General features: G+C 42.2%; 2 protein-coding genes across 2 annotated transcripts; one reads left to right on the forward strand and one right to left on the reverse strand.

Annotated features, from left to right (window-relative positions):
* The first annotated feature begins 1643 nt into the window (after positions 1-1643).
* Positions 1644-19945, forward strand: apmap (adipocyte plasma membrane associated protein). The gene is made up of 9 exons (XM_080741106.1): positions 1644-1937; positions 4502-4618; positions 7165-7280; positions 8841-8933; positions 10181-10297; positions 11036-11210; positions 12597-12731; positions 12822-13014; positions 14950-19945. The coding sequence occupies exons 1-9, from the start codon at positions 1846-1848 to the stop codon at positions 15157-15159; spliced, it is 1248 nt and encodes a 415-aa protein (XP_080597232.1). The 5' UTR covers positions 1644-1845; the 3' UTR covers positions 15160-19945.
* Positions 19946-21509: 1564 nt separating this feature from the next.
* Positions 21510-24534, reverse strand: cst7 (cystatin f; the record flags this gene model as incomplete). Its single annotated transcript, XM_080740006.1, has 4 exons — positions 24414-24534; positions 23417-23631; positions 22881-23000; positions 21510-21632 (listed from the first exon to the last, which is right to left on the reverse strand). The coding sequence occupies exons 1-4, from the start codon at positions 24460-24462 to the stop codon at positions 21510-21512; spliced, it is 507 nt and encodes a 168-aa protein (XP_080596132.1). The 5' UTR covers positions 24463-24534.
* Between the last annotated feature and the right edge of the window lie 2493 nt (positions 24535-27027).

Here is a 27027-nt window from a genome sequence, read left to right on the forward strand (position 1 = left end):
CAAAACAGTCTTGTTTTTCGATGGCATCAATCGATCGCTATGAAAATAATTACAGTTCCAACATTATGCTTTAGCTGAATTGTCAGCGTTTTCATTTGATGAAGTGGCAAACCATCATTTTGTACTGCATATCAGAGACTTATAAATCATTGCTGTCTGGGCAGAAACCTCTTATCTCCATATTCTGTTTGTAAATGAATGCCATACTTCAAGGGTCTTCAACAGGGGGTCCTCAGAGTTACTACAGGGGGGCCTCCAAATCTTTGGAGGCCCGAAACTTTTTTTCTCCTTTTTTATATTAACTACTTGAACAATAGTGTGAATATTCTGAGAACTTAAGCCAAAAATCTGCAAGCTCACAACGCCCTACAGCGTGAGGCGTTGTGAGCTTGTAGATCGGCTATTTTCCGCAAAGAGGTTTGGTGTAGAGGGGAAAAAGAACACACTAAGTACAGTGTGAAAGGTCAAGTTTATAAAGTATTGATTTTGGTTCAAGTGGTTAAATATCTTAAAATTCAAATTGACATGAATCCAAAATACACTGATTGTGCTGTCAAACAATGAAACTATATTGGAATCTCTTAACAGATTGTGGGGGTCCCTGCTTCATCTCTCTCTCTCTCAACTAAGGGGGTCCTTGGCCTGAAAACGTTGAAGACCCCTGCCCTACTTGATCATAGTTACTACAGCCTAGCTTGTAGATCTGCTACTTTTACTATTTTTTAAATTGAATCCTGAAAAGTTTTGGACATAATGAGGTTTCCAGTTCCACCGAACAGACGGAATGTGATTTAACAATATGACATCAAACTAGCAGAGTCATCAGGATTAGTTACAGTACGCTTTCCTCAGGTATGAACATGAAAATGTCTAAGTATTATGGGCGTTATTGTCCCTTTCTTTTTTTAAATAAAAGAACAAAACAAGCAGTTGAATGTTACTGTATTTTAGTTTCATTTTATTTCTCCCCATTTAATGGTAACATCTGTTCATTTGTTGTAAAGCTATTTTAACATGGTTTCGAAGGAAGCATTTTGAATTTACTTTGCAAAATGAGTTCATCTATCTATTTGTTTATTTTAAAATGAAGAAAAAAGAATATGACATTTATAAACACATATCTCCTGTTATGGGGGTCACTAGCTGTCGTAACATTTCATCAGATGAGGGTTGAGAGATGAGATGAGATAAGATAATTCATTTACTGGTCCTTACATAAACTTGTTTGAGAACTAATGTTTTTAATAGGCCTACTCTAGTAGCAAGTCTACAGTATCCATTTCAAATGTCCAGTGCAGTGTCCCCTCCTGTGCAGCAGGTGGTGATAAAGACCAATTCCTGAAAAGCGTGGGAGTTGCGTCAAGTCAGCTTCCATGAGATACACATTTATGCCTTCAAAGTAAAAGCTTTACAATGTATTTTTTCATAACCAGAATCACTTTATATAATAGTCTATATAATCATTAATACATACAAGTTACTGAAATAAAGATCAGTGGTTTATTTGAGTTGGTTTGATACAGGGACAAAAACGTAATTACATTATTTTTTAAAGGCAATCGTCATCTAGATCTTAATTTGAAGTTTAGCACAGGAAGTAGTCCTGTATCCTTTCAAAGTGTGTCTTGACGCTCTGCTATTGCTATGTCTGTGGTTGTCAGTTCGGTGTTGACTTGACAAGAGAAGGAAGAACAGGAGAAGCCAGGGATGATGATGATGGTGTTCGCTGCTGTTGTTGTGGTCGGACCAGGTCCATCCAACAGCCCGCTGTTCACATAAACCCGAACACATCGGACCCGCAGAACTCCCGCGACCCGACCCGGGGGATCAAAGCTCATCACCATCATGAATGAATCGGAGGGTCTGAGGTTCAGGAGGCTGCACCGGCCTCACGTCATCACCGATGATCTGCAGGAGCCTCAGTACAAGGGATCCAGGTAAATGAACCATAGGCTGGCCGAACAGATCTATACAAGCGTTTGTAGATCTGTTCTTATTGTGGCCAAGCGACAACAATTAAGGCTACTGTTTAGGCTTTTAACAGACGCTTATAATTCAGAGCGATTTACAATTATAGCAAGATAATCTAGGATATACATCAATACATCAACATCAATACATAGTAGGCAACTCTAGGAAAAACGTATGTATACCAAGCACGTTATTCAGTATATAAAACGTTATAAAAACCAAAGACTATAGAACAACACGCCGGATTATGTGTAAATTGAGTTAGTTGACCCGATGGCCCGTTAGACCGTTAATTTGACCCATATTTTTGAGAGGCAGGTGCATCATCATCATCATCGGGGGGTGTTACACCGAAATCGGCGACCTACACGAATACTGTGACTCGTACCTATATATATAAAGCCGTTTTGCCTTTTATACCAGACCAGATAAGATCCTCTAATTATGCTTGTTCTCAAATCTAAATGTTCACTTCGGACTGTTTAGCCCCTCATTTTGTTTTTGTTTTGTTTTGTTGTCTAAATCACGAAATATGGAGTCACACAATTAAATGGGTCACCCAAGTCCGGGTAACGCAGAACGGTCCAAGGCAGCCAAGCCAAGGCAAACGGCTGTGATATCTGGGTCAGTTGATGTGTGTGCACTGTAGCTACCTCATGTCTTGTCATATTCGTTGCATAATGGTTTACCCTAGTCAGTAGGTCTATAGGGCTAAAGGAACAAAATATTCAATGAATACAGGGAGGATAGTCTAAATGTCAGCCATACAGTCACAGAAAAATGTAGGCTAATGTTGTCTGTAGCCTGGCCCTATTGTGTCCATAAGGTTCCTTCATGTCTCCTCTCAGCTTTCCTAACTCCTGCTGTCTGTCGCTCCTACACTGTCTATCTATCAGCTTTCCTACTGTCTGTGTCCCTCTCAGCTCTCCTAATTCCGACTGTCTGTCTCTCCTACACTGTCTCCCTCTCAGCTTTCCTATTGTCTGTCACTCAGTATTAGATACGAAAGGACTGTGTAGTTCACTGTATTGTAATAACTCTGTTTATCAACATTGGGTTCAGGGTTCGTGGACCAACAGGGGTCCAAAATTATAATAAATAGATAACTTTAACTTTCCCTTTAAGGTTTAAGGTTGCCCTAAATAAAAGCATAGCATTCAAATTAGCCAAATTATTTCCATCCAGGGTTGTAAACGGCTCACTACTTGTGAGTGTCATCCTCCATGATAATATCGTTAATCGCAATTCTCTTTTTTTTGGACACCATAATCGGCCACAAAGAGTTGTGACATTAGATTTTGTGACATTGTGTTTTGTTTCAGTTTGTACAGTGGGCAGCCGTTCATGTGTTGTGTTGTTTCACACACTCAGATCAATTAACACAGGGATGCTGACAGAACCCTCGCTAAAAACCCCAGGTCAAAAATCCACTTGCCCTAGGCAATCCACCCTCCTGGCCCCCAAAATGTGGAATAAACTCCCTGTCGCACTTAGAACTACAGACTCGCTCCCTAGCTTCCGCCGTGGTCTGAAGACTCACCTCTTCAGACTCCACCTAAACCCATAGCACTTACCGTAGCACTCGCCTACCCTCAATGACCATACATGAAAGCTAGATAGCATTTTTAGGTTTTATAAAAGTTTTTTTACTGTTTAGGTGCATGGTCTACCTACGTTATGTTTCTAGATTGATATTTCTATGCATTTGATGTATTGATGTATTACCTGATGTAGAGATGGACCGATTGCAAAATTCTTGGCCGATACCGATCCACCGGTTTTATGAAGGTCTGACCCCTGCCTACACCTATTTTTCCGATACCGATTTCTTTAGCTAAGAACTAGAAAATAGGGTTGCTCCAATACCCTTTTTTCAGGCCAAGCAGGCCTACAAGACATACTTCAATTTGAGTACCAATAAGCTAGAAGAACACTTAATGCCAAATCAATCACAATAGTACAATATCCAAAATCACAGACAATATCCAGTCTAATATGACCGTCTAGACTAGGCAGGAGGAAAGCAGGTGACGCATGCTTCCCCCCCCTCTTTTTGGAGACGACATTGACACAGGATTATGGAATATATCCTTACATTGCAAAGATAATCAGCACCATCTGTATTCTGGCTGCCATTAAGTAGACTAATAGCGTCTAATAAATGCCTAAATTGTAAACTGTTTCAGTTCGTACAGTGGGAAGGGGTTCATGTGTTGCGTTGTGTTTCAGTTCGTACAGTGGGAAGGTGTTCATGTGTTGTGTTGTGTTTCAGTTCGTACAGTGGGAAGGTGTTCATGTGTTGCGTTGTGTTTCAGTTCGTACAGTGGGAAGGTGTTCATGTGTTGTGTTGTGTTTCAGTTCGTACAGTGGGAAGGTGTTCATGTGTTGTGTTGTGTTTCAGTTCGTACAGTGGGAAGGTGTTCATGCGTTGCGTTGTGTTTCAGTTTGTACAGTGGGAAGGTGTTCATGTGTTGCGTTGTGTTTCAGTTCGTACAGTGGGAAGGTGTTCATGTGTTGCGTTGTGTTTCAGTTCGTACAGTGGGAAGGTGTTCCGCGTCACCCTGCTGTCCCTGGGAGGGTTCCTGCTTCTCCCGCTGCTCGTGATCGTCTTCATCCTCGAGTCTCCCATCCAACCAGAAGTGTTCAGGTAAACCTTTTCCGTCCAATCAGATACCTAAAATGAGTCTCTACTGTCCAATCACAGGCCAGGGGTTATTACAAAAAAACCTGCACGGTAGCATCTGAGACGGACAATTCTGAAACATTTTGTCCTGAAAATACTGTTGCTTGAATGAAGCCAAACAAAACTATTTTGTTTGCAAACCAATGTTGCCATTGTCATTAATTTCCAACTTGTTAACTAGCCGGGGGCCCTAGGGAGATAGAATGGTAATTTCGTGCTAATCAGTCTAAAAGTGCCAAATTTTGCACAGATGTAGCCCATTTGTTTTGCACAAAAAACATTCCTTGGGCTACAAATGGCCGCAGAAAACGATGGTTTAGTGATGAAAAGTGATGAGTCATCACTTTTCATCAATTCATGAAAAGTGATGAGTCATCACTTTTCATCAGTTGCATCAGTTTTGTGGGCGTTTTCTGGGGCCATTTGTAGCCCAAGGAATGTTTTTTGTGCAAAACAAATGCTTGCAATGGATTCAGCATCATGGCAAACCCCTAGTTAGACCTCTCACATCCTACTTAAATACCCAGAAAAAAAAACTGTTTTTCTGGTTATTTTCCTCCTGTATAGAAAGTCGATGGGAGCCCAACTTGATTTGGCCACTGAGGCGACCCCGAAGGTCGCCGACTCGGGCGCCCTAGCTAAATCATTAGAGCAAGCCCTGGGCTACATCTGTGCAAAATTTGGCGCTTTTAGACTGATTAGCACGAAAAATCCCTAAGGCCTCCGACTAAACCTCTATACAGTATATTTAATGACAACACAGTGGAAAGGAGAAGCAGTTGAAACATCTCCACATTTAAACCTGTCATCCTACATTCTACTTTACCATACTACAGTATCACACAAATCACTTTCACATTTTGAGCTGTTCAGATAATATGTAGCCTTTTTTGTGATAATGAATGTGAGAAAATCTGAACCATGGAATGTTCAATTCATTGTTTAATTGATTAATTCAATCGAGTAAATTGCTAGCGCACACTTAATGGACAGTCGATTCATTGTTAACATCCCCTAATCTGAGGTAATGTTTGTGGTTGGTTTTATTGGCTGTGCAGGGCTGCACATAAAATGTATTAATTTGCGTAATTGGAAAAAGCAGTGACTGCTGACTCACCGTTTAACAGTCTGAATTACATTCCGTTGACCTGTCTGTGTTTCTGCGGACTCATCAGATGTTACCACCCGGTTAATATATCAGTGTAGTCACGCTTTCCAAAACAAAAGGTCAAACTGTATTTTATGCTTGATAGCAGATCTGCAAGCTCACAACACTCGAATAATAATTTAATTGCGTTTCTGTCTTGAACTTTATGAACACAAATTACTTTTAGGCTTAGGTCTATGACAAATAACTTAAGTAATGGAATAACTTTATACTTAAAATATATCAGCACTTTGTGACAGGCCTATAGTGTCTGGCACAGATGTTTTCACCTTAGCTTCCTTGAAATGTAAATTGTTTGAGAGCCACTGGATTTAATTACTATCTATGAGGTTAAAGTGAGACTGTTGGTGGTCCCCCCTCCCAAAGAATGCCGCTTTTCATCCAAACTCTTGTTGCAGCCAAAACTCCTCCATTAATGTAATTTGTCTCCATTTCAACCTGCTTGAAAAATGGCCGTCTGCCACGCAGAGAAAGCTGATTATATTTATAGTCAGACGTTCTTGCTAAATATATTGACTTATTGAGATTAATTGCATATTGCGCGCACACAGACAGACAGACAGCCCTCTCAGTCTGGCTGTGTACCAGAGCAGTCCAGTTCAGATGAGGACAGGATTGTGTACTGTGTACACCAGTGGTTCTCAATGTGGGGTCCAGGGGCCCCCAGGGGTCCTTGGCGGTGTTCCAGGGGGTCCCCAGTGAAATGTGCTGATACATTTTGACCCCTTTATCCATATGTTGTCTATTCAATAATACTTTATACACATGTACAAGCTCTCAGCGGGTCACTTCGTTGTTGTTGTTTTTTTTGTTTTTTTTTGTTTTTTTCTTAACACAAATCTTCTCTTCCCAGCCCAGACACAAAACATTTTCAGAATATATATATTCTGAAAATGTATAAGTTATTTTCAAATATTTCTCTGTGACATATATGTATGTCATGTGTCATATATGTATACATGTGAGATGTATCTCAGGTGGAAAGGCGTGCATGTTAACGTCGCATAACATGATATAAGATTCAAAAGAATTATTTTACAGGGGTGTCCTGAGTCAAAATGTTTGAAAACCCCTGCTATCCACCTGTTTCCGCGAGAATTTACTGTAGCATTATCTGTGGGACACTTCCGGAGAACAGCAGACGTACAAGCTCACGTCGCGTCGCAGATGCAACCTTTGTGAGCTTGTAGATCACACTCGGCTGCGGTGCCGGAAGCTGCCTGCACACCTTCTGCGCAATGCACGATGGGATGTTGGAAAGTTCATGGACTGTATAGGCTGACTGTTAAGAACCTGACTGTTTACACTGTCTGTTTATAACGTGTAATAATGTGTACACCAGTCTCAGTGAGCCTCCTGTGATGACCGGCTGTTACGAGCCCAACCTGAAGCTCCGCCAGGCAGAGAGGCTGTTTGAAGACCAGCTGCAGGGACCAGAGTCCATCACCAACATAGGAGGTGGGTGATGTGTACTGTACTGTGTACTATGTTAGTGATGGACCAGAGTCCATCACCAACATAGGAGGTGGGTGAACTGTACTGTACTGTGTACTATGTTAGTGATGGACCAGAGTCCATCACTAACATAGGAGGTGGGTGAACTGTACTGTACTGTGTACTATGTTAGTGATGGACCAGAGTCCATCACTAACATAGGAGGTGGGTGATGTGAGCTTATACTGTGTACTATGTTAGTGATGGACCAGAGTCCATCACCAACATAGGAGGTGGGTGAACTGTACTGTACTGTGTACTACTGTATGTTAGTGATGGACCAGAGTCTATCACTAACATAGGAGGTGGGTGATGTGAGCTTATACTGTGTACTATGTTAGTGATGGACCAGAGTCCATCACTAACATAGGAGGTGGGTGATGTGAGCTTATACTGTGTACTATGTTAGTGATGGACCAGAGTCCATCACTAACATAGGAGGTGGGTGATGTGAGCTTATACTGTGTACTATGTTAGTGATGGACCAGAGTCCATCACCAACATAGGAGGTGGGTGAACTGTACTGTACTGTGTACTACTGTATGTTAGTGATGGACCAGAGTCTATCACTAACATAGGAGGTGGGTGATGTGTACTGTAGTGATTGCATATTTATTAGGTTTTAAATATAGCGTTTTTACTGATTAGGTGCTCGGTCTACCTATGTTATTTTGTCTAGATTGATTGCATTTGATTTATTGATAACCTGTATTGACCTTGCTTATTGTGTTGATGTATTACCTGCTTTTTGTAAGTCACTCTAGATTAAGAGCGTTTGCTAAATGCCTAAATTGTAAATTGTAGTGTGTACTATGGTAGTTAATGGACCAGAGTCCACCACCAACATAGGAGGTGGGTGATGTGCATTAGTCTACACCAGTGTTTCTCAACCTTTTTTCTGCATGGGCACACTTTTCATGTCCCAAGAATCCATGGGCACACCAACATAATGAGGGGGTGTAAATATCGTCACTGTCGGGAAGAAACCTTGTATCTCCAAGTTTCAAATTTGTACGTTTCTTTGCAAAGTAAAGCCCTGCTTCATCATACAAGGCTGTCGCACAACAGTAGTGAAAATAGCAGATCTACAAGCACACAACGCCTCGCACCGCGAGGCGTTGTGTGCTTGTAGATCGGCTGTTTTCACTAGTTTAAATAATTTTTAAAATGATAAATACAATACTGGCTTTCAAGCAGTTTCAAGGGGCACACTTGACCCTTCTCAGGGGCACACCAAAGGTCCCCAGGCACCAGTGGTCCTCAACCCTGTTTATTTGAAGGAACCCCAGTTTGACATACATTAGGGTGGCCACGGACCCCAGTTTGATAACCATTTTTCGACCGACTTTTTACCATGAATATAAATATAATAAAACCATGGACAGCTCTTCAGGCTTGAACCTCCAAATGGAATTGGCTCATTGTTATGAACTCAAACATTACAGACTTTTAACAAAGTAAAACAGAAAGAAATGTGAATGAAAGCATCTTGTATTGTGTGTGTGCGTGCGTGCGTGCGTGTAGATGTGTTGTATACAGGTACAGCTGATGGGAGGATCTTAAAGCTGGTTGGGAAGAGGATACATGTGTTGACCAGACTGGGAACACCTCCCTGTGGTGAGAAACTCTAAACACTAAATAATAAATACTAAACACTAAACCCTGCAGAGGATACACGTGTTGACCAGACACCTCCCTGTGGTGAGAAACTCTGACACTAACACTACACTAAACTAACACTAAACCCTGAAGAAAGAACAGACCAAGTACAGAGCCAACTCAGCTCAAGTTGACTAAAGGGCCATTCACACTTAGCACTATAACTACAACTATAGAAAATATAGTTTTAAAATCGTTCTAAGCCAAGTGGATGGCAGTGTTCACACCCAACTATAAAAGAAAATACAGTGGTGAAAGATATACTTAGTTATCTTCTATCATATTTATCATGCCAGTGGGTATGGTGCGGTTGTGAAAGTGCAGCCGGAATAACAGCACACACACACACACACACACACACACACACACACACACACACACACACACACAAGCTCGAAGTGTGAGCTTTTATAACTGCTAATTTTGAATATCCAACACAAACCTCTAAAATGACACCGATGCTTGATCCCGCCTTTAATGGGTTAAAAACCTAGATAAATGATTTGACACAAAGGTTTTTTTAAATGAGTGATTATAATAAACACATCATAATCCCCACATTACCTACGTGTGGGGATTTTGAGAAAAGGTTAAGGCTTGTGGCTGCCAGGGCATGATAGCCAGGGATCTCTGAAACTTCACTGCCCAAGATATCCCTAAGCCCAACACCCTCAACCTTAACTAATGCTAACCTCTGACTGGTAGATTAAGGTTCAAATATGTTGTTTGGCAAAGTTATTGGCAAAGATCACTAGACGTCTATTTCAAAATATTGCTCATAGTTCATAGATTGTGGTTACTGGAGTTACTGAGCAGTATGTCTGAGCACACAGCTGTGACCGTTGGTCTGTGTTCATCTCATTTCACAACCACTGAACTGTCAACAGACATTTATTTGGTAAGGAGAGAGCCATCTTTAAGCTCTCGTTGCTCAACATTCCTTTTGCACATTCTAGTCTTGACTGCACCCAGGTTTTAGTAGGCTTATGATTTTAAATGAAAATATCCGATCGATCTACAAAGTTCACAACGTGTCTCATCATGACACATTGTGAGCTTGTAGATCTGCCATTTCCACTACTTTTGTGTGACAGTGAGTCTTGTACTGTATGATGATGTAGAGAGTTAATTCATGGAAAAGCAGTTTGTTGTGATCACAATTTGATCATAACTTCACCATGGCCTTCTTCCCTCTTCCTTAAAAGGCTCCAAGGAGGAGGAGCCAACGTGTGGGCGGCCCCTGGGCATCCGAGCGGGACCCAATGGGACGCTGTTTGTGGCTGACGCCTACTTGGGGATTTTTGAAGTTGACCCAATCACAGGTGAGAGGTCCTCTGTTGCCGGGGTGAGAGGGGAGGGATGGAGGCAATCTATACTGCCATGTGGGGTCTGGGGACCCCCAGGGGTCCAAGGAGGTCCTCTAGCAAAATGAGGAGCAGTTTAGCAACTTTGACTGTATTCTACTCTTCAGCTATTTCCTTATTTATTTTTGGAGCTGTGTGGAACACAAGCTCCCTATACGTGGCCGTGTGTGTAGGTATGTGGGTGGGTATGTGGGTATGTGGGTGGGTGGGTCTGTGGGTCTGTATGTAGCCTGTATGTAGTAACCCTGGGTGACCAGAGAGGTGCTGTTGAGTCTAGCCTGCCCTGAGCATCAACTGCAACACACACACACACACACACACACACACACACACACAGCTCCACTTCGAACAGAGGTTCGATTTTTTACATTATTTTTTATAGATTTTTACAAATCTTCTCTTTTGGTGGTCCCAGTATTCTCACATTGCTAGACAACTGTTCCACAATCCCCATAGAGTCTGGAACTGCACCTCCTGGAAGCCGAGAATGGTTTGCGTTCACAAATATATATTTTAAAATATCTTTTACATTTTCAGCAAACGAGACTATGGTCCCTGGCACAAAATCATTTCAGATGCAGGATTGTTTAAAGTCATTGTGTGTGTGTGTGTGTGTGTGTGTGTGTGTGTGTGTGTGCGTGTGTGCGTGTGTGCGTGTGTGCGTGCGTGCGTGCGTGCATGCGTGTGTGTGTGTAGGTGAGTCCACCAACCTGGTGTCTCCAGGCCGGCTGGTGGGAGGCAGGAAGTTGTCCTTCATCAACGACCTGGACGTGACACGCGACGGCAAGAAGGTGTACTTCACCGACTCCAGCAGCAGGTGGCAACGCAGGCACTACCTGCACCTCATCATGGAGGCCACCGCAGACGGACGGTATGTTACACAGGCATAAGCTGCGTCCCAGGTTCTTAAATTAAATCCTAATTCCCAGCAAGGGCAAACTGTCTTGGCGTCCTGCGAGGACAGGTTAGGTTAGCAGGACAGTTTACATTTCACCAGGTTAGCTTTCAACAGTGTCCGCAGGTTAGCATTTCACCCTCAGGGGGATGGCGCATCGGCAGGTTAGCATTTCACCAGCGTTAGTTTTCCTGAGGTTAGGGTTAAGGTTTGGTTTAGGTGCTACCTGCCGGCAGAGCACACAAGCGGAGTGGAGCGATGACAAAAGCCGCTCCGCGCTCCAGAGGGCTCTTGTCCCACTCGCTCGTCGCTCTGGTTGGCCACCGGGCCGCTCCGCTCCCCGCCGCTCCGTCGATCAACTTGATTTTCGCATCTCTCGCTCCGCGCTCGCTCCATGCGCCGCTCAGGGCCGTCAATCAGAGTCAAAAAAGTAGTTTGCTACCATGTCCGAAACACTTTCTCCTTTGCCAGTGTGTTCCCAACACAAATGGCTGCACTAATGTAAGCCTCGGCTTTGATGGAGACTTGGAGAGCTTTCCACTCGCCACTGTTTTGTTGGAAACATGCGGTGCGCGACCCTAAAAAAACTAAAAAACGGCTCGCTCCGCTCCCCGCACCGCTCGCGCTCCACTCCGCTCGTATGCTCTGCCTGCCGGCGCCCCGTCCTCCCATTGGGACGCGATCCTCTCGTGGGGACGTGACCTGCTGTCTCCAGGCGCTACTTGACGGTGCTCCGTCCCCTCGCGGGGACAGGTCCCCTCCGTGGGGACGTGTCTCTGGGACTGGGCTGCCAAGAGAGATTGCCCTCCCTCCTATTTCCTACACTTCTATCCTTTCCTTGTATGTTAGTCCCTCCCACTGAGTAAGCACGTAGGAAACGAGAAGAGGAGAGAGGAAAGGAGGAACATTTGTTTAGAGAAGTGAGACGTCAATTCCTCTGAAGTGTCATGTCGTGCGACGTCCATTTCTGATTACATCAACACAGGTGCTCCTTTGTAGGGGCGTTCTATTGTCAGCTGGAGGGGCGGAGTAATCACTCGTCATGCTGCTCAGCTTGCAAACACTTACTGGTGGGAAGCATCAAGGTTTCTTCTGTTCTCCCTCCTCATTGATGCCTCCTTTTCCGATTCCCCATGTCCTTCGAGTAGGCATAAGAGACTTGACACGAGGAATAAAATGGCCGATTTGATGACCGACTTTTCGAACGCAGCCTCTAAGAATTTAGAATTTAGAATATTTACTTTTTGGGCCAGCACTTTGGGTAAGCTGCTGTTGTTAAAGGTGTCTTGATTTGACTACTGTAACATCTACTACTACTGGTCCTGTGAGTGATCCAGTGTGTTGTTATATAATGTTTCCCAGGGTTCTGGAGTACGACACAGAGAGCAGAGAGGTTACCGTGGTGATGGAGAACCTGAAGTTCCCCAACGGAATCCAGCTGCTGCCGGACCAGGAGTCTGTCCTGGTGGCCGAGACCACCGTCGCTAGGATACGCAGGTAAAAATAACAAAACCACTTGTCCCAACACGCTGATCTCCTCACAAGTATAGTACTACAAATGTGTGTGTTTGTGCGTCCGTCCATCAGGGTCCATGTGTCAGGGCTCAACAAAGGAGGGATGGACACGTTTGTGGACAACCTGCCTGGGTTCCCTGACAACATCCGTCCCAGCTCCACGGGGGGGTACTGGGTGTCCATGGCCGCCGTCCGGCCCAACCCCGGCTTCTCCATGCTGGACTTCCTGGCCCCAAGGCCCTGGATCAAGAAGCTTATCTTCAAGGTACAATCTACATCTAAACATACCATGTGATGCGAGAGCAGACTAAATCTAATCAAAATCAAATGTATATATAGCACATTAAAAAACAACTCGCATTATACTAAAGTGCTTTACAGGTCTAAATGAACAGCAGAACTGAACAATCAATAATAAACACGCGGTCAGTAGTCAGTCAATAGAAAAACATTAAAAGCAGCAAGGCAAACCCTTCTTAACAGGATGGTGCAAAGCCAGTGGGATTCAAAGGTGTGCGACTATACAGTAGATATACTGTAGAAGAGTTTTGAGCCTGGATTTAACAATTTTGCTGCCATTTTAAACATAGCTGTAGTAAGCAGCTGCCAAATTGTCCTTACCTTTTAACGTGGGCACGCGCACGCATCGTGCACAATCTGTGCGCGACTCATCTAGTAGACGTGTAGACTCGGTGACAGCTTTCGAATAAAAAAAAACCCATTGAAATAGACATATCCGTTGCCACGCTGTATCCCTGCTTATCCGCCAGTGTTTACATGAAAAAACATTGAAAAAAGCCAGCTGTGCGCTATGGTAACACGTGGACACGTTCGCGCACATAGCAGACGATATGTGCGAGGATCATATGCCAGGCGGGTAGAGGAATCAAACAGCTACAAAATAAATAAAATGTGTGAAAAAAAAAAACATTCTATGTCCGTGCAGCTCCTTCGTTTGTTTACAAGGAAACCCTATGGGCCGGGAGCTACGATTTGACGTCAGACCGGATATGGAAACCTAGATCCAGTCTAAACATAGTCTCGCGTAGCCAGACAACTATTCCACAGCTCCCGAACGGCGAGTATCGAAAACGGGCATTAACGTAAAAAAATATATATTTTAAAATGTCATTTCTGCTAAGCAGCAAGCTAAACATGCTTATATGATTTTTATTTATATAATGATAAATATGTGTGATGTGAGACTGAAACGGAAGTGACGTGGGGGCTTCACTTCCGCTTCATCTTCACACTCATCATTTCTTCCCCGGTCTGCCAGACTGTATGCTGGGAGCATTTGACCAAATCGCGGAGGCAACCGTCTGGCCACGCGAGACTAGTCTAAACAGGACATACGACCGGATACAGTTAGGGGGCGGGCCTAAAGTCTCCGAAACGGATATATACAGCGATCCTACTTTTAATCGTTTCATAATGATTAAAGCTAATAGAGGTACAGCGGGAAATCTCCGGTTTCGACGAGGATCGCAGAGTATGAGTTAAAAGACTCAACAGAGAGGGCAGACCTAATAGTGAAGGGTTGTTGCTGTTCCATGGTTTAGGGGCCGCGACAGCAAAGGCATGGTCACCCCTGAGCTTCAGTCTTGTTATCGGGACAGCCAATGTCCCCCGTATTCTAATTTACATTCTTCAGCTCAGTTTATTTTGGAAAATAAATAATGCATGTCTGTGTATGTATGTATGTACAACTTAAGTATGCAACAAACATTGTGGTTAAGATTGTGAACCTATTTGAAAGTATTAAATGATAAAGGATTCTTTGTATATGTCAGTCAATACATGTGCTGTATAGTTGTGTTGTAGGCAAACAGAAATTAAAAATTTATGTTTAAATGTTTAGTGCCAAGAACACAATGAACTGATTCTCTGCCTAACACGTCTCAGCAAGTCGTTTTTTTTTTTTTGCAGTTTTCACAAGTTAACGAACAGCCCCATCTGATCGCACCAGAACAAGAACAAATCAAATAAAACAGATCTCCATCTGTTTACCGTTTTCACAGAATCGTCCTTTTCTCCGCTTCCTGGTTTTCCCTCTGCGTTAGTCAAAACAGTGCATTTTCAATCGGCCATAACTATGGATCGTATTGCTGGCCTGGCAGTGGTTAGTGGTTTGTTTAAATATTCTTGGCAGTGAATGAATTAAATCTCCTCTCCCCGTCTCTGCTCTCCTCCTGTCCAGCTCTTCAGCACGGAGGTTCTGATGAAGTTTGTCCCTTGCTACAGCCTGTTGGTGGAGCTGCATGACGGGGGCGTGTGCACGCGCAGCCTGCACGACCCGCACGGCACCGTGGCCGCATACATCAGCGAGGCCCACGAGCACAACGGGTACCTGTACCTGGGCTCCTTCAGATCGCCCTACATCGCCAAGATAGACCTCCGCAAGGTCTGAGACGGATGGACGGATAAGGGTGACCAATCAGGGTGACCAGGTTTGGCCAGGATTGCCCCAAGAGGCGTATTCTCAGAAAGAAATAAGGCGTTGAAAAAAATAGGTTAGCACTTCAGCACTGTTTCTACAGGCTCTCGACGCGTTGCTCGTTGAGAGCCTGTACAGTAGATCAACTATTTTTCGCGAAAAGAGAAAACGAGTGGTGGACAGTAGCCTATCATAAAACAATGGAATCTGAGCTTAAATGTGAAGACTAGGGGGTGGCCATTGCCATCCCCTAATGACCCAAATGACACCCCTGATTACAGAGTCCCGACACATATCTCTAAAACACTTGTCCTGCTTTTCAACACTCAATTGTCCTGGTTTTCACCTGAATTCCAATAATAATAGTTATTTTTGTAGTGGTTGCATGTTTATAATGTTCTTTTCGTGTAAACATGCTCACCTATAACCCCATCAGAAAACGTGAATGAATTAAACTGCGTGTCTGAAGTCAATGCTGATGCTGAGGCTGATGTTTGTCAGCTCAGTCGTTGCCTGTATGCAACACCCGTGGTGCGTATACGCGTGCATGAATGGCCGTGCGTGCGAAGCGACCGCATGCATTGATTTAAGGGACCCGGTATGAGGGGCTGAATATACTGTATGGTCACCCTAGGATGGATGGATAGATGGATTGATAGAACAGTAGGAAGTGAAAGAGAATGGACAGGTAGGAAGGTGTAGAAATGCACAGAGATTTAACAGAACAGAAACACACACACACACACACACACACACACACACACACACACACACACAGTGAATTCACGCCTTCAACTACTTTCAACCTGGTGTCTCTATTTTGGGCATGTCATTTGAGGCAACAGAAAAAGAAAAGAAAAAAAAGAGTCACATCCTTTTTATACAATCTTCAAAAATGTTCCCCAAATGTTTCAAACAATGCCAACGCGACATCACACCATGAGCTGGAACATGCGCGTGCGCGCGCGCACACACACACACACACACACACACACACACACACACACACACACACTCACACTCTGAGACTGTTCCCTTCCTTGTTTATTGGATGATTTGATGTAACTTTCATATCGTTGCACTCGGGCAGAAAGCTCTTGACTCCATTTCTTTGGCGTTTTGTGTGTGTGAACACAGCGTCAAACAAGAGCACCAAAAGAAGCAGATCTGCAAAGAGCTTGTAGATCTGCTACATTTGGTGCTTTTGAATATGAAGTATTTGTACTCACCCTTTCTGCATAATATAGTCTCATATATCTGCTAAAGATACTGGTGACTTTTTCTTTCTTTCTTTTCTGTCTTCTCAGCTGTCACAAATAGCGTTTAATGTTTTTTGCAACTACTTTGTTTGGTGTCAGATTACGTCCGAGTACAGGGTGATTGGCAAACCTTTTTTCTCCCAAGAGGGTCTTTTTCTCCCAAGGCCCTCCGGTAGACCACAAACCCCCCTTTAAAAACTGACATAGGATACGGAACCAAATGGACCCCTTAATTACTGTCAGAATCACAGACCTATAAGGGTCCATTTTGTTCCTGACCATCAGTCATTTAAACCATTTAGGCCTAGAATTATGTAATGCTTTAACTATTGAAAAATAACTATTGAAAAATAGCAGATATACAAGATCGCAGCGTGGCACCAAATACATATAATGTGGGGGGTTCTTGAGGTGAGAAGTGCTGGCCCAAAAAGCAAATTTGAGAACAGATTTAGAAGAAGGATTTAGAAGACTTTTATAGAATCGGGGCAAAAATATTCAAAGACTATGAGCTTGTAGATCTGCTATTTTTTAATAGTTAAAGCATAAAATAATGGTTAAAGTGGTTCAAATCTAAAGTGACACAGATTTGCGTTCAGGCCTAAATGGGTTGTTAAACTGGGGGACCCCCTGGAACCCCCTCAAGGACCCCTGCCTGGTACAGCCATCTCTGCATGCTTGCTGCTTGCTATGTTGCATGCATGCTGCCGCTCACCTCCAGATATACTGCCACTGGACACCAGCTAAAATGTGTTTTATTTAATTTAATAAAAGGTGTTTTTTTGTTGAAAGGTTAATGTTCTAAGTACTCAGAAACTCCACAAATAATCATTTATCAGCTTCAATTGTGTTCCAGTTCCAAATGCGTCTCTTTGTTTCATCGCTTTCCATTTCCCTTGTTTCTTAGCCTGTATCCTTTTCACTCTCCTGATTTGGATAATATTAATTGTTATCCTGATCTGAAAACTACTTAATAAAAGCTCTATAGCAATTATTACTATTGTAAAAGAGAGCTTTTTAAACAAAATAACACCAATTCTTGACCACGCTATGGAAAAGCAGAGGGCATAAATTCTTTCCTTGCCAGTCCATACTCTCTAGCAGCTTCTCCATCATCAAGGCCCCCTTGCTGGAACATGCGCGTGCGCGCGCACACACACACACACACACACACACACACACACACACACACACACACACACACACACACACACACACACTCACACTCTGAGACTGTTCCCTTCCTTGTTTATTGGATGATTTGATGTAACTTTCATATCGTTGCACTCGGGCAGAAAGCTCTTGACTCCATTTCTTTGGCGTTTTGTGTGTGTGAACACAGCGTCAAACAAGAGCACCAAAAGAAGCAGATCTGCAAAGAGCTTGTAGATCTGCTACATTTGGTGCTTTTGAATATGAAGTATTTGTACTCACCCTTTCTGCATAATATAGTCTCATATATCTGCTAAAGATACTGGTGACTTTTTCTTTCTTTCTTTTCTGTCTTCTCAGCTGTCACAAATAGCGTTTAATGTTTTTTGCAACTACTTTGTTTGGTGTCAGATTACGTCCGAGTACAGGGTGATTGGCAAACCTTTTTTCTCCCAAGAGGGTCTTTTTCTCCCAAGGCCCTCCGGTAGACCACAAACCCCCCTTTAAAAACTGACATAGGATACGGAACCAAATGGACCCCTTAATTACTGTCAGAATCACAGACCTATAAGGGTCCATTTTGTTCCTGACCATCAGTCATTTAAACCATTTAGGCCTAGAATTATGTAATGCTTTAACTATTGAAAAATAACTATTGAAAAATAGCAGATATACAAGATCGCAGCGTGGCACCAAATACATATAATGTGGGGGGTTCTTGAGGTGAGAAGTGCTGGCCCAAAAAGCAAATTTGAGAACAGATTTAGAAGAAGGATTTAGAAGACTTTTATAGAATCGGGGCAAAAATATTCAAAGACTATGAGCTTGTAGATCTGCTATTTTTTAATAGTTAAAGCATAAAATAATGGTTAAAGTGGTTCAAATCTAAAGTGACACAGATTTGCGTTCAGGCCTAAATGGGTTGTTAAACTGGGGGACCCCCTGGAACCCCCTCAAGGACCCCTGCCTGGTACAGCCATCTCTGCATGCTTGCTGCTTGCTATGTTGCATGCATGCTGCCGCTCACCTCCAGATATACTGCCACTGGACACCAGCTAAAATGTGTTTTATTTAATTTAATAAAAGGTGTTTTTTTGTTGAAAGGTTAATGTTCTAAGTACTCAGAAACTCCACAAATAATCATTTATCAGCTTCAATTGTGTTCCAGTTCCAAATGCGTCTCTTTGTTTCATCGCTTTCCATTTCCCTTGTTTCTTAGCCTGTATCCTTTTCACTCTCCTGATTTGGATAATATTAATTGTTATCCTGATCTGAAAACTACTTAATAAAAGCTCTATAGCAATTATTACTATTGTAAAAGAGAGCTTTTTAAACAAAATAACACCAATTCTTGACCACGCTATGGAAAAGCAGAGGGCATAAATTCTTTCCTTGCCAGTCCATACTCTCTAGCAGCTTCTCCATCATCAAGGCCCCCTTGTGCCACCTTGTGGCGTCCAATGGTAACTGCACGCAGGGAGTGAAGTCCCAGAGATTTTTCAATGTAACTAATGTAGTATTCTTTTAAGTTCCTATTTATCAATGGAACTATCGTACTTTAAAACCTTGAAAAGAATGAGTTTTCATTGTGATACCGATAAATAGGAACTTAAAGAAAAATACATATTTTTTTTGTATTCATGTTATTTTATCATTAAAATCTCAGTGTCTTGCCAATCATTTGAGGGCCCACTTCTAATATTCTCACAGCCCACCAATGGGGCCCGACCCACAGGTTGAGAACCACAATCTGTTTTATTTTATGTTCTTATTTTTTTGATTGGGCAACAAGATCTTGGTTGTTTTCTGTTTCTGATTGCATTGATTTCTTTGAGTTGTTGATTCAATTGTTGTGCCAAATGTAAATGTTTTTCTTGTCTTGTGATTATGATCATTAATTTGCACTTTTGACTATTGTTTTGCACTGAACTGCCTCTCCTACACAGATAGATCTGCTTTTGAATTTGAATCCTGAAAAGTAACCGTTTTGGAAATACGAGGTTTCCACCCGACATAGTCATTATACAAATCCTAAAGGGCAGGAGATTTACAATCCTTTTAATGTGTATAATATGTTATTTTAGCTTCCCTCGTTCGCTCTTAAAGGAGTAGTTCACCCAAAAAAATGACTTGTTTTCTAACAATTCAAGTCTCCATGGGGTGAGTAATTGATAGGAAAAAAAGTTATTTTTGGTTTGGACTACTCATTTAACATGAGACATCAAATGTGTATGAATTCTCTCCCAGTGCTTGTTTGTCATTTGTTTTGTCTGTGTGAACAACACACTCTGATGTCAGGAGCTCAGTCTTGCTGCTCTGAGCTTCCTTTGAATAAAAATAATTTAAGTTTAAAATAGCCTCTGTCATTGTTTCATTTTCCAACACGTCTCTCATAAACACTACTTCACACAGTGAAACATCACCACTATGACTGTGTGTGTATTTATATCAATGCTACCACTGATGCAGCGTTAATGTTGTCGTCGGTTACCTTTTTTTCACTGACAAAAACTAAATAGAAACTAAGCTATGATGACTAATACTAAATATATTCACAATTTCGCCAACAAATGTAAACTAGACTAAAATGTTAGGGAGTGACTATAGTGGAGAAGAGATCCAGTAGAACTAAAAGACAAGTCATTATGTTTGGTTGTGCTTGGGTGTTGCGCTCTGAAAATAGATCTACAAGCACACAACACAACTTTGCAGTTATGATGCCGTCGAGGCCTGCCAACCTACATTTAGTTGACTAAAGTGTTTTGACACACAGAACCACTGATGCAAAGCAGTGTTTCAGAGAGACAATACTGTATGTACAGTATTTATTTGGCCGCTGACCCCCATCTGAAAAGATTTTGCAAGAGACCCCCGTACAAGATTTGTGTCACAATTGTGAGCTTGGATATCTGTTATTTTCAAAAAGCCAATGTACTGTTTTTAGGGTTAAAAAGGGTAAACCTTTTTGATGTTACAATCTAAGCTATTTCATTATTATTATTATATTTCTTACTGGGGACCCCCTGGAACCCCCTCAAGGACCCTGGGGGTCCCCAGACCTGCAGTTGTGACTCTGACGCAAAAAAGTATTTGTAATTGTCAGGCAAAAATTCAACATGTAATTAATGTGTTTGTTCAAAACATGTTGAGAATACATTATCCCGTATTTAATTGTTCACAAAACATTTGAATAAAGTGTGAGTTAACACAATGCTCCGAGAGTTTAGCAAAAGGTTATATGGCCCAACATTGCTATAGATTTTAATTGGCTCGTTTCTGCTAACAGACACTCCATGTATTGATGTCAATGTGGTTTCAGTAACAGCATTGAGAACTAGCCTGATGAGCCAGGCTAATAGGCTCTGTGCACAGCAGCCCTATTAGAAGAAACTGGACAGGTCCATTTGTACACTCTCAAAGTTACAGACCCATAAGGGACCATTTGGAACCTCAAGGACACTTTGGGGCCTTTTCCACCTGTAAAGAACAGGTTTGGGTTCTTTCTCCTGCCTATGGGATGGAAACTTTCAGGAACCTTGGTTTGTTCTTGGTTCTTCCGGCTTGCGTTTCCACCAGATTGAACCAGAGCCATTGTCCCCCAGTATATCGCCACGGTTCACTGGAAAAAAAAACAAGGATTTTGTGGTTCCCGCTCCGAACCAACTTTTACGGTTTGGAACCAACTCGGTTCTCGGTGGAAAAGCTCACCTCTGGTTCATCCCATGGGCGGGAGAAAGAACCCCGACCGGTTCTTTGCCGGTGGAAAAGGCCCCATTGAGACCCACTGGTGTAACAGAGAGTTTCCAGTGAGCCAACATGTACACTATCAGCACCCTGTGAAGGAAGTAAAGAAGGGGCCCAATTTATTTTCAATATGGCTGCTGTGCATAGAGCCTATTGAGAGCTGCATGCTTAGACGAGGGTTGCAGGCCGCTTGTGGTGTTTGTTGTCCGTCATGGGATGACATTTGCAGGAGGTGGTTTTCATCACATGTTGCCAGGGGATGGACCACACCTCGAAGTGGCACTGCAGAGTCTGGAGAAACACACCACAACAGGACAGGACAGGTTAGAATGATGAAATGTCTGGGGAACAGCAGGGGTCATCAACATGTCCATACACGGACAAAATGTGTACGTGGCAAGACGTGTCCTTGTCCGTGGCAACTAAATTTGCCATTATAACGTTTTTATGTTGATCATGATACCCAATTACTGAATATCAAGTCTCCAGGTTTTCTTCAGATTATGTATGACACTGATTTACTATGACACTATGTATGGCACATTAGGAGTGTGTTCTCATTGAGAGTGTCCTCACTGAGTGCAGTGTTTTTAAGGAATTAGTGTGTGACACAAATTGACAATCTACAAGCTCAACGCCTCACAGCGAGGCGTTGTGAGCTTGTAGATACAGATGCCCTGTATACACTTAAACTGTATGCTGGTTTATTGAAAACAATGTTGGACATTAAGCTAATCATCTGGGGACCCCGCAAAATGATTGGGGACCCCCCTGAGGGATCGCGACCCCCAGTTTGGGAGTCACTCATGTAGAGGGTCTTTTAAGCCGTGACATCATTTTGTAGGCAGAGGAGAATCTGCCCCCAGAGCATTTTCTGTCCCTCGCTATTTTCAACAGATCCGAGACAAAAGAAACGACTAAAGTATAATTCTAACACTTTCCTTTCAACAACAAAGAGAAGAAAAATGTGTAAATAGTAAAAATAGTAAAAAGATTCACGGAAACTGGGGGCAGAAATTCTCCTCTGCCTACAAAATGATGTCATACTTAACAGCCCGGAGCTGATAATAAGAGAGTGTGTGGTTGTTGTACAGCTCAAACAGAGAAACAGGAAGTGGAAACAAAGACCACCTCCCCCGCACAAACACACACCCCAGCCGCCCTCTCTCTGTGTTTCTCTGTCAATTCAAAGCAGCTTTATGTTGGCATGAATATAAAACATACGTTTACATTGCCAAAGTGGAACAAAACAATCAAAACAAAAGAATATATTTGCAGTTAAATATTAAATATCAATGGGAATGTTGTTTGTGCCAGGATGTAGGCCATTACTATCTACAGTAGGCCTGATTATAGCCGTGCTTCAGTTTACTTAAGCCCAGATGATTTTTGAACAGGTTTTCCCTTAGGTTTTTGACCAGACAAAGCCAGATGTTGGAGCTATAGCTCCTGTTCCAGGAGCAACTGCTCAACGACTAGGAGCAGTGATGTCATTAACCCATCCTATAACAACTGGGAGCAGTGGGAGTTATTGGTTACCTGGTGGAAGCGGCCTTCTGGTTGAAAGGCACAGACTGACAGATCCTGGTTATTCTGTCTTTTTGTGCAGATGGTTCTGGAGAGCTCCAAGTCCACCAGGTAGCGGATCCCTTTAATGATCTGCAACACAGAGCACATATGCATCGCTGGCCTATAAACAATTTTCCTAGTGAACTTGATACATGGGTATGTGGATATGTTAGGGTTAAAGCAATCTGGGGTCTTGAGATATTAGGGTTAAAGCAACGGGGTGAGACATTTTCTTGAGGCCTTGTGTTATTTAATTCTTCAATACATGCAACTTCTAAATATTAGAGTTTTTTGACCAATATGGATGACTTTTTAATTAAAATGTTAAATTATGATATTACTAATCACGAATATCAGACAGTCTACATTTCCCAAAATGAACTGCATGTATTTAATTCAGTCTGAATCAGGGATTAAAAAATAAAACGTATCCTTAGACAAAAATAAAATAATAATGACGTTATCAAGAGCAGAGGCATTATTATGGTGACCTCCCACCCACCCACCTGTCTCTGGGCTCCACCAATGGCAGAGGGTTTGAAGAGGAAGATGTCGTTGGATTCGTTGTTGTAGAAGTAGGTGCCGGTCAGGATAGCGTCGTGCAGACCTGTGTCATTCCTGCTGATGTTGTAGGGAAAGCCGGGCTTCTTGCTCATGTTGTTGGGAAACCCGGGCACCGGTCGGGCCTTCTGCCTGACCTCCCCCAGCGCAGACAAACACCCTGGTGAAAAGACGGACCAGACATAATAAGGGGGCAGGGTTCATCACCATGTTGGAGGTGGTGGACATTTTTTGTGAATATTCCATTGTTGCCACAGACATACATGAGCGGACAATAATATTTCCAGGAACACAAAGAGCTAGCCCATAACAGGTCTGTGTCTCGGAACTATGGTGGCCCTTCCTTGTAAATAAAACGTTTCAGAACCACAGGTACTAGTGGACTCATAATGTGCCATAGTGTCTTAGTAAATTAGTGTCATACATATTCTGAAGAATACCTGGAGACTTGACTCTTCAGTAACTGGTCTTATGGTCAAAATAAAGAACCTTAAAATAGTGTGTGAAACAGAAAATCTAAAATTTGACACAGACCGGGTCAAGTCCTTGCTACGGACACATTTTGTCTGTACGGACATATTGATGACCCCTGAAAATAGGGAATTTGTCAATGAAAAAAATACATGAAGAGATGAATTATGGATATACAAGGTTTCTGCTTGACAGAATCAAATTCATGACAAGAAACACTATTCCAGTTTAAGATGGTGATGTAATATGTAAGTTTCAAAGATGTCATCATCTTCCTTTCAAATCCCTCTCGACACCATCGCCCCACAACAAAGGTCACGGTCTAACAATATGACTGATGCTGTTTCACTAGCAATGATACAACGTGGATTTACAGTGATTCTCCAGTTTCCGTAGCAACAATAACCAAAATGATAGTGTCAAAGTTCAACAATAACACAATAGATGTATTTCCATGGTGACCATTCTTACCCAGGAAGACTAGCAGAGAGGAGAATGGCAGCACATGTCCCGTCATCATGGTCTGCTTGTCTGTCTGTGTCTTTTTTTACTTCTTAAGTTCTTTATTTCCTCCTTTCTCTGTCAGTTTGCCTCCTCTCTCTCCCCCTTCTATCTCTGTGTGTGTGTGTGTGTGTGTGTGTGTGTGTGTGTGTGTGTGTGTGTGTGTGTGTGTGTGTGTGTGTGTGTGTGTGTGTCTCAACCCCACACACTGGCTTCCTGTATCAACTCAACACTTTGACCACAGCTCTCAGCATCCTCTCTCTCTCTCTCTCTCTCTCTCTTTCCAGCCCCCCCCCCCCCCCCCCCGGCTTGAGGAAAGCATTGCTGATCAGGTATCAGTTTGTCTGTTCCTCACCCAGCCTCACGATCACTGACAGAGGAACTAACAGACTGACTTGGGGTCAGTTTGAAACTGGTCAACCTCTTTATCTGGAGCTGTGAGCCTGATAAGATGCAGATCAGCACACAGCTGTAACCAATCACCTTTGACAAGGAAGAGCAACAACTCACTAAGTTGAGTTATGTTACAGTTTTATCAAGATAATACTTAGTGACTCAGAGATTTGATTCCTTCCCTATTTACACTCTCGGAGTTAAACTGTGTGTGGTTAAATGAACAATATTTGGGCTTATCACTGTTTTGCTGTATTCTGTCTATCAGCAATTCCCAACTGTTCATAGCTGTAGCAGATCAACAGCAACTATCACAAGAAGCATTTCCTCCTCATTTTATGCACCATTATAGTTGACCGTGTATATTTGACATTGTATAGTTGACAATGTGTTGTTATTTGACAATTCCAAATCTCAATTCAGAGAAGGGCAGTCCTAGCTAGGGTGAGTAGGCCTACTGGGTATGGTGCAACTGGTTCTGCCTGTAAAATGGGACAGAATTTGACGCGCTCATTTGAAGTCATCACACTTAAAACCATCGCTTCTCTACTTCTCTTTACCACTGCATTGCATCTGGGTCAATCATCAGTTTACATGACTGTCTTTTACATTTTCACAACTTAAACATTTGTTTTCTAATTCAAGGAATTTGTTAGAATTGTATTTTTATTTTTCATTATATTCCTTTGAAAAAACATTAAATATGAAATGAATGAAAGTTCCTATAATCTCCACAAAGAAAACTATTTTTCAAGGTTTTAAAGGAAATAATATATATATATTATTCAAGTCTTTGATTTGATTGAGTTTTTTTGCCAATTATTTGGGAGCCCAGTTAGCAATACCTGTAAACCTGTGATGTGAATAAAGTTGATTACAATTTACAATTTAGGCATTTAGCAGATGCTCTTGATTCAGAGTGACTTACAAAAATCAAGGTAATAAATCAATACATTGATTATGATACTTTATCTAAATAGTGCATGTTTTAATAAATCAACACAGTCACAATTGAGATGAATTATCTAACTTTTTACCGGTAAGACGATAAAAGATATAAATTATGAGTAAGTGATGACTCATCAGATGTGATGAGATGAGTGTGTGTGTGTGTGTGTGTGTGTGTGTGTGTGTGTGTGTGTGTGTGTGTGTGTGTGTGTGTGTGTGTGTGTGTGTGTGTGTGTGTGTGTGCGCGCACGCGCGCATCATGGTAAATGTGCGTGCATGACAGTGAGAGGTGCATAGGGGAGGTGGTCTGTGTTTCCATTTCCTGTGTGTCTGTTTGAGCTGTACAACCACACACTCTTATTATCATCCTCTGATCTCTTGTACCACCACCACTACAAACACTACAGTTATACATAGGAGTTATGTGTCCTGATGCGACGCATCGCAATCTAGCTATTTTAGCGTACAAAGTAGGCCTACATTTTAATTAAAAGGATCCCTGGCTAATAAGCCAAATAGGCTACATTATCTAGAACTAAAATGTAAAATAAAAAACACCTTAAATATTGTATTTATTCTAGAAATAGCCAATCTTTCGCTCATATAGGGGCAAGTTGATGATCCATGGTGGTGGTGTGTGTGTGTGTGTGTGTGTGTGTGTGTGTGTGTATATATATATATATATATATATATATATATATATATATATATATATATATATATATATATATATATATAGGCCTATATATATTTATATAGCTTAGCTAGACCACAATGGACAAATGTCACCATCAAGGCATCAACTTTAAACAGGCATTGCATCAATGCCACTTATATCACCCCTATGCAAAACTGCTAACTGGTTAATGTGTGAACCTGTCACTTTAAGAGTGTAAATTTACACGTCATCATCGTACGACGTAAAAAAAAAATAGCCAATCTACCAGCTCACACCGCGTCTGTTCTCACATCATTGTGAGCTTGTAGATCTCCTTTTTTTCGACATTGATAGACTACTAGAGAACTCGACGCACATTATTCACACTGCGGACACCTTGGATCACATGACCACATGGGGTGGCAAGGCAGCCAATCAGAAGCTGTTGGTTAAGGCAAGACCCGCCCATTGAAGCTTCTGATTGGCTGCGTTGCCACCCCATGTGGTCATGTGTGATCCATGATGGCCGCGGTGTGAATTATGGTCAATAGGCGACAATAGTTTATTCATTCGCAGGGAACAATA

This window comes from Nannobrachium achirus, assembly GCF_963921795.1.
Source record: "Nannobrachium achirus genome assembly, chromosome: 13".
NCBI classification, from domain to species: Eukaryota; Metazoa; Chordata; class Actinopteri; order Myctophiformes; family Myctophidae; genus Nannobrachium; species Nannobrachium achirus.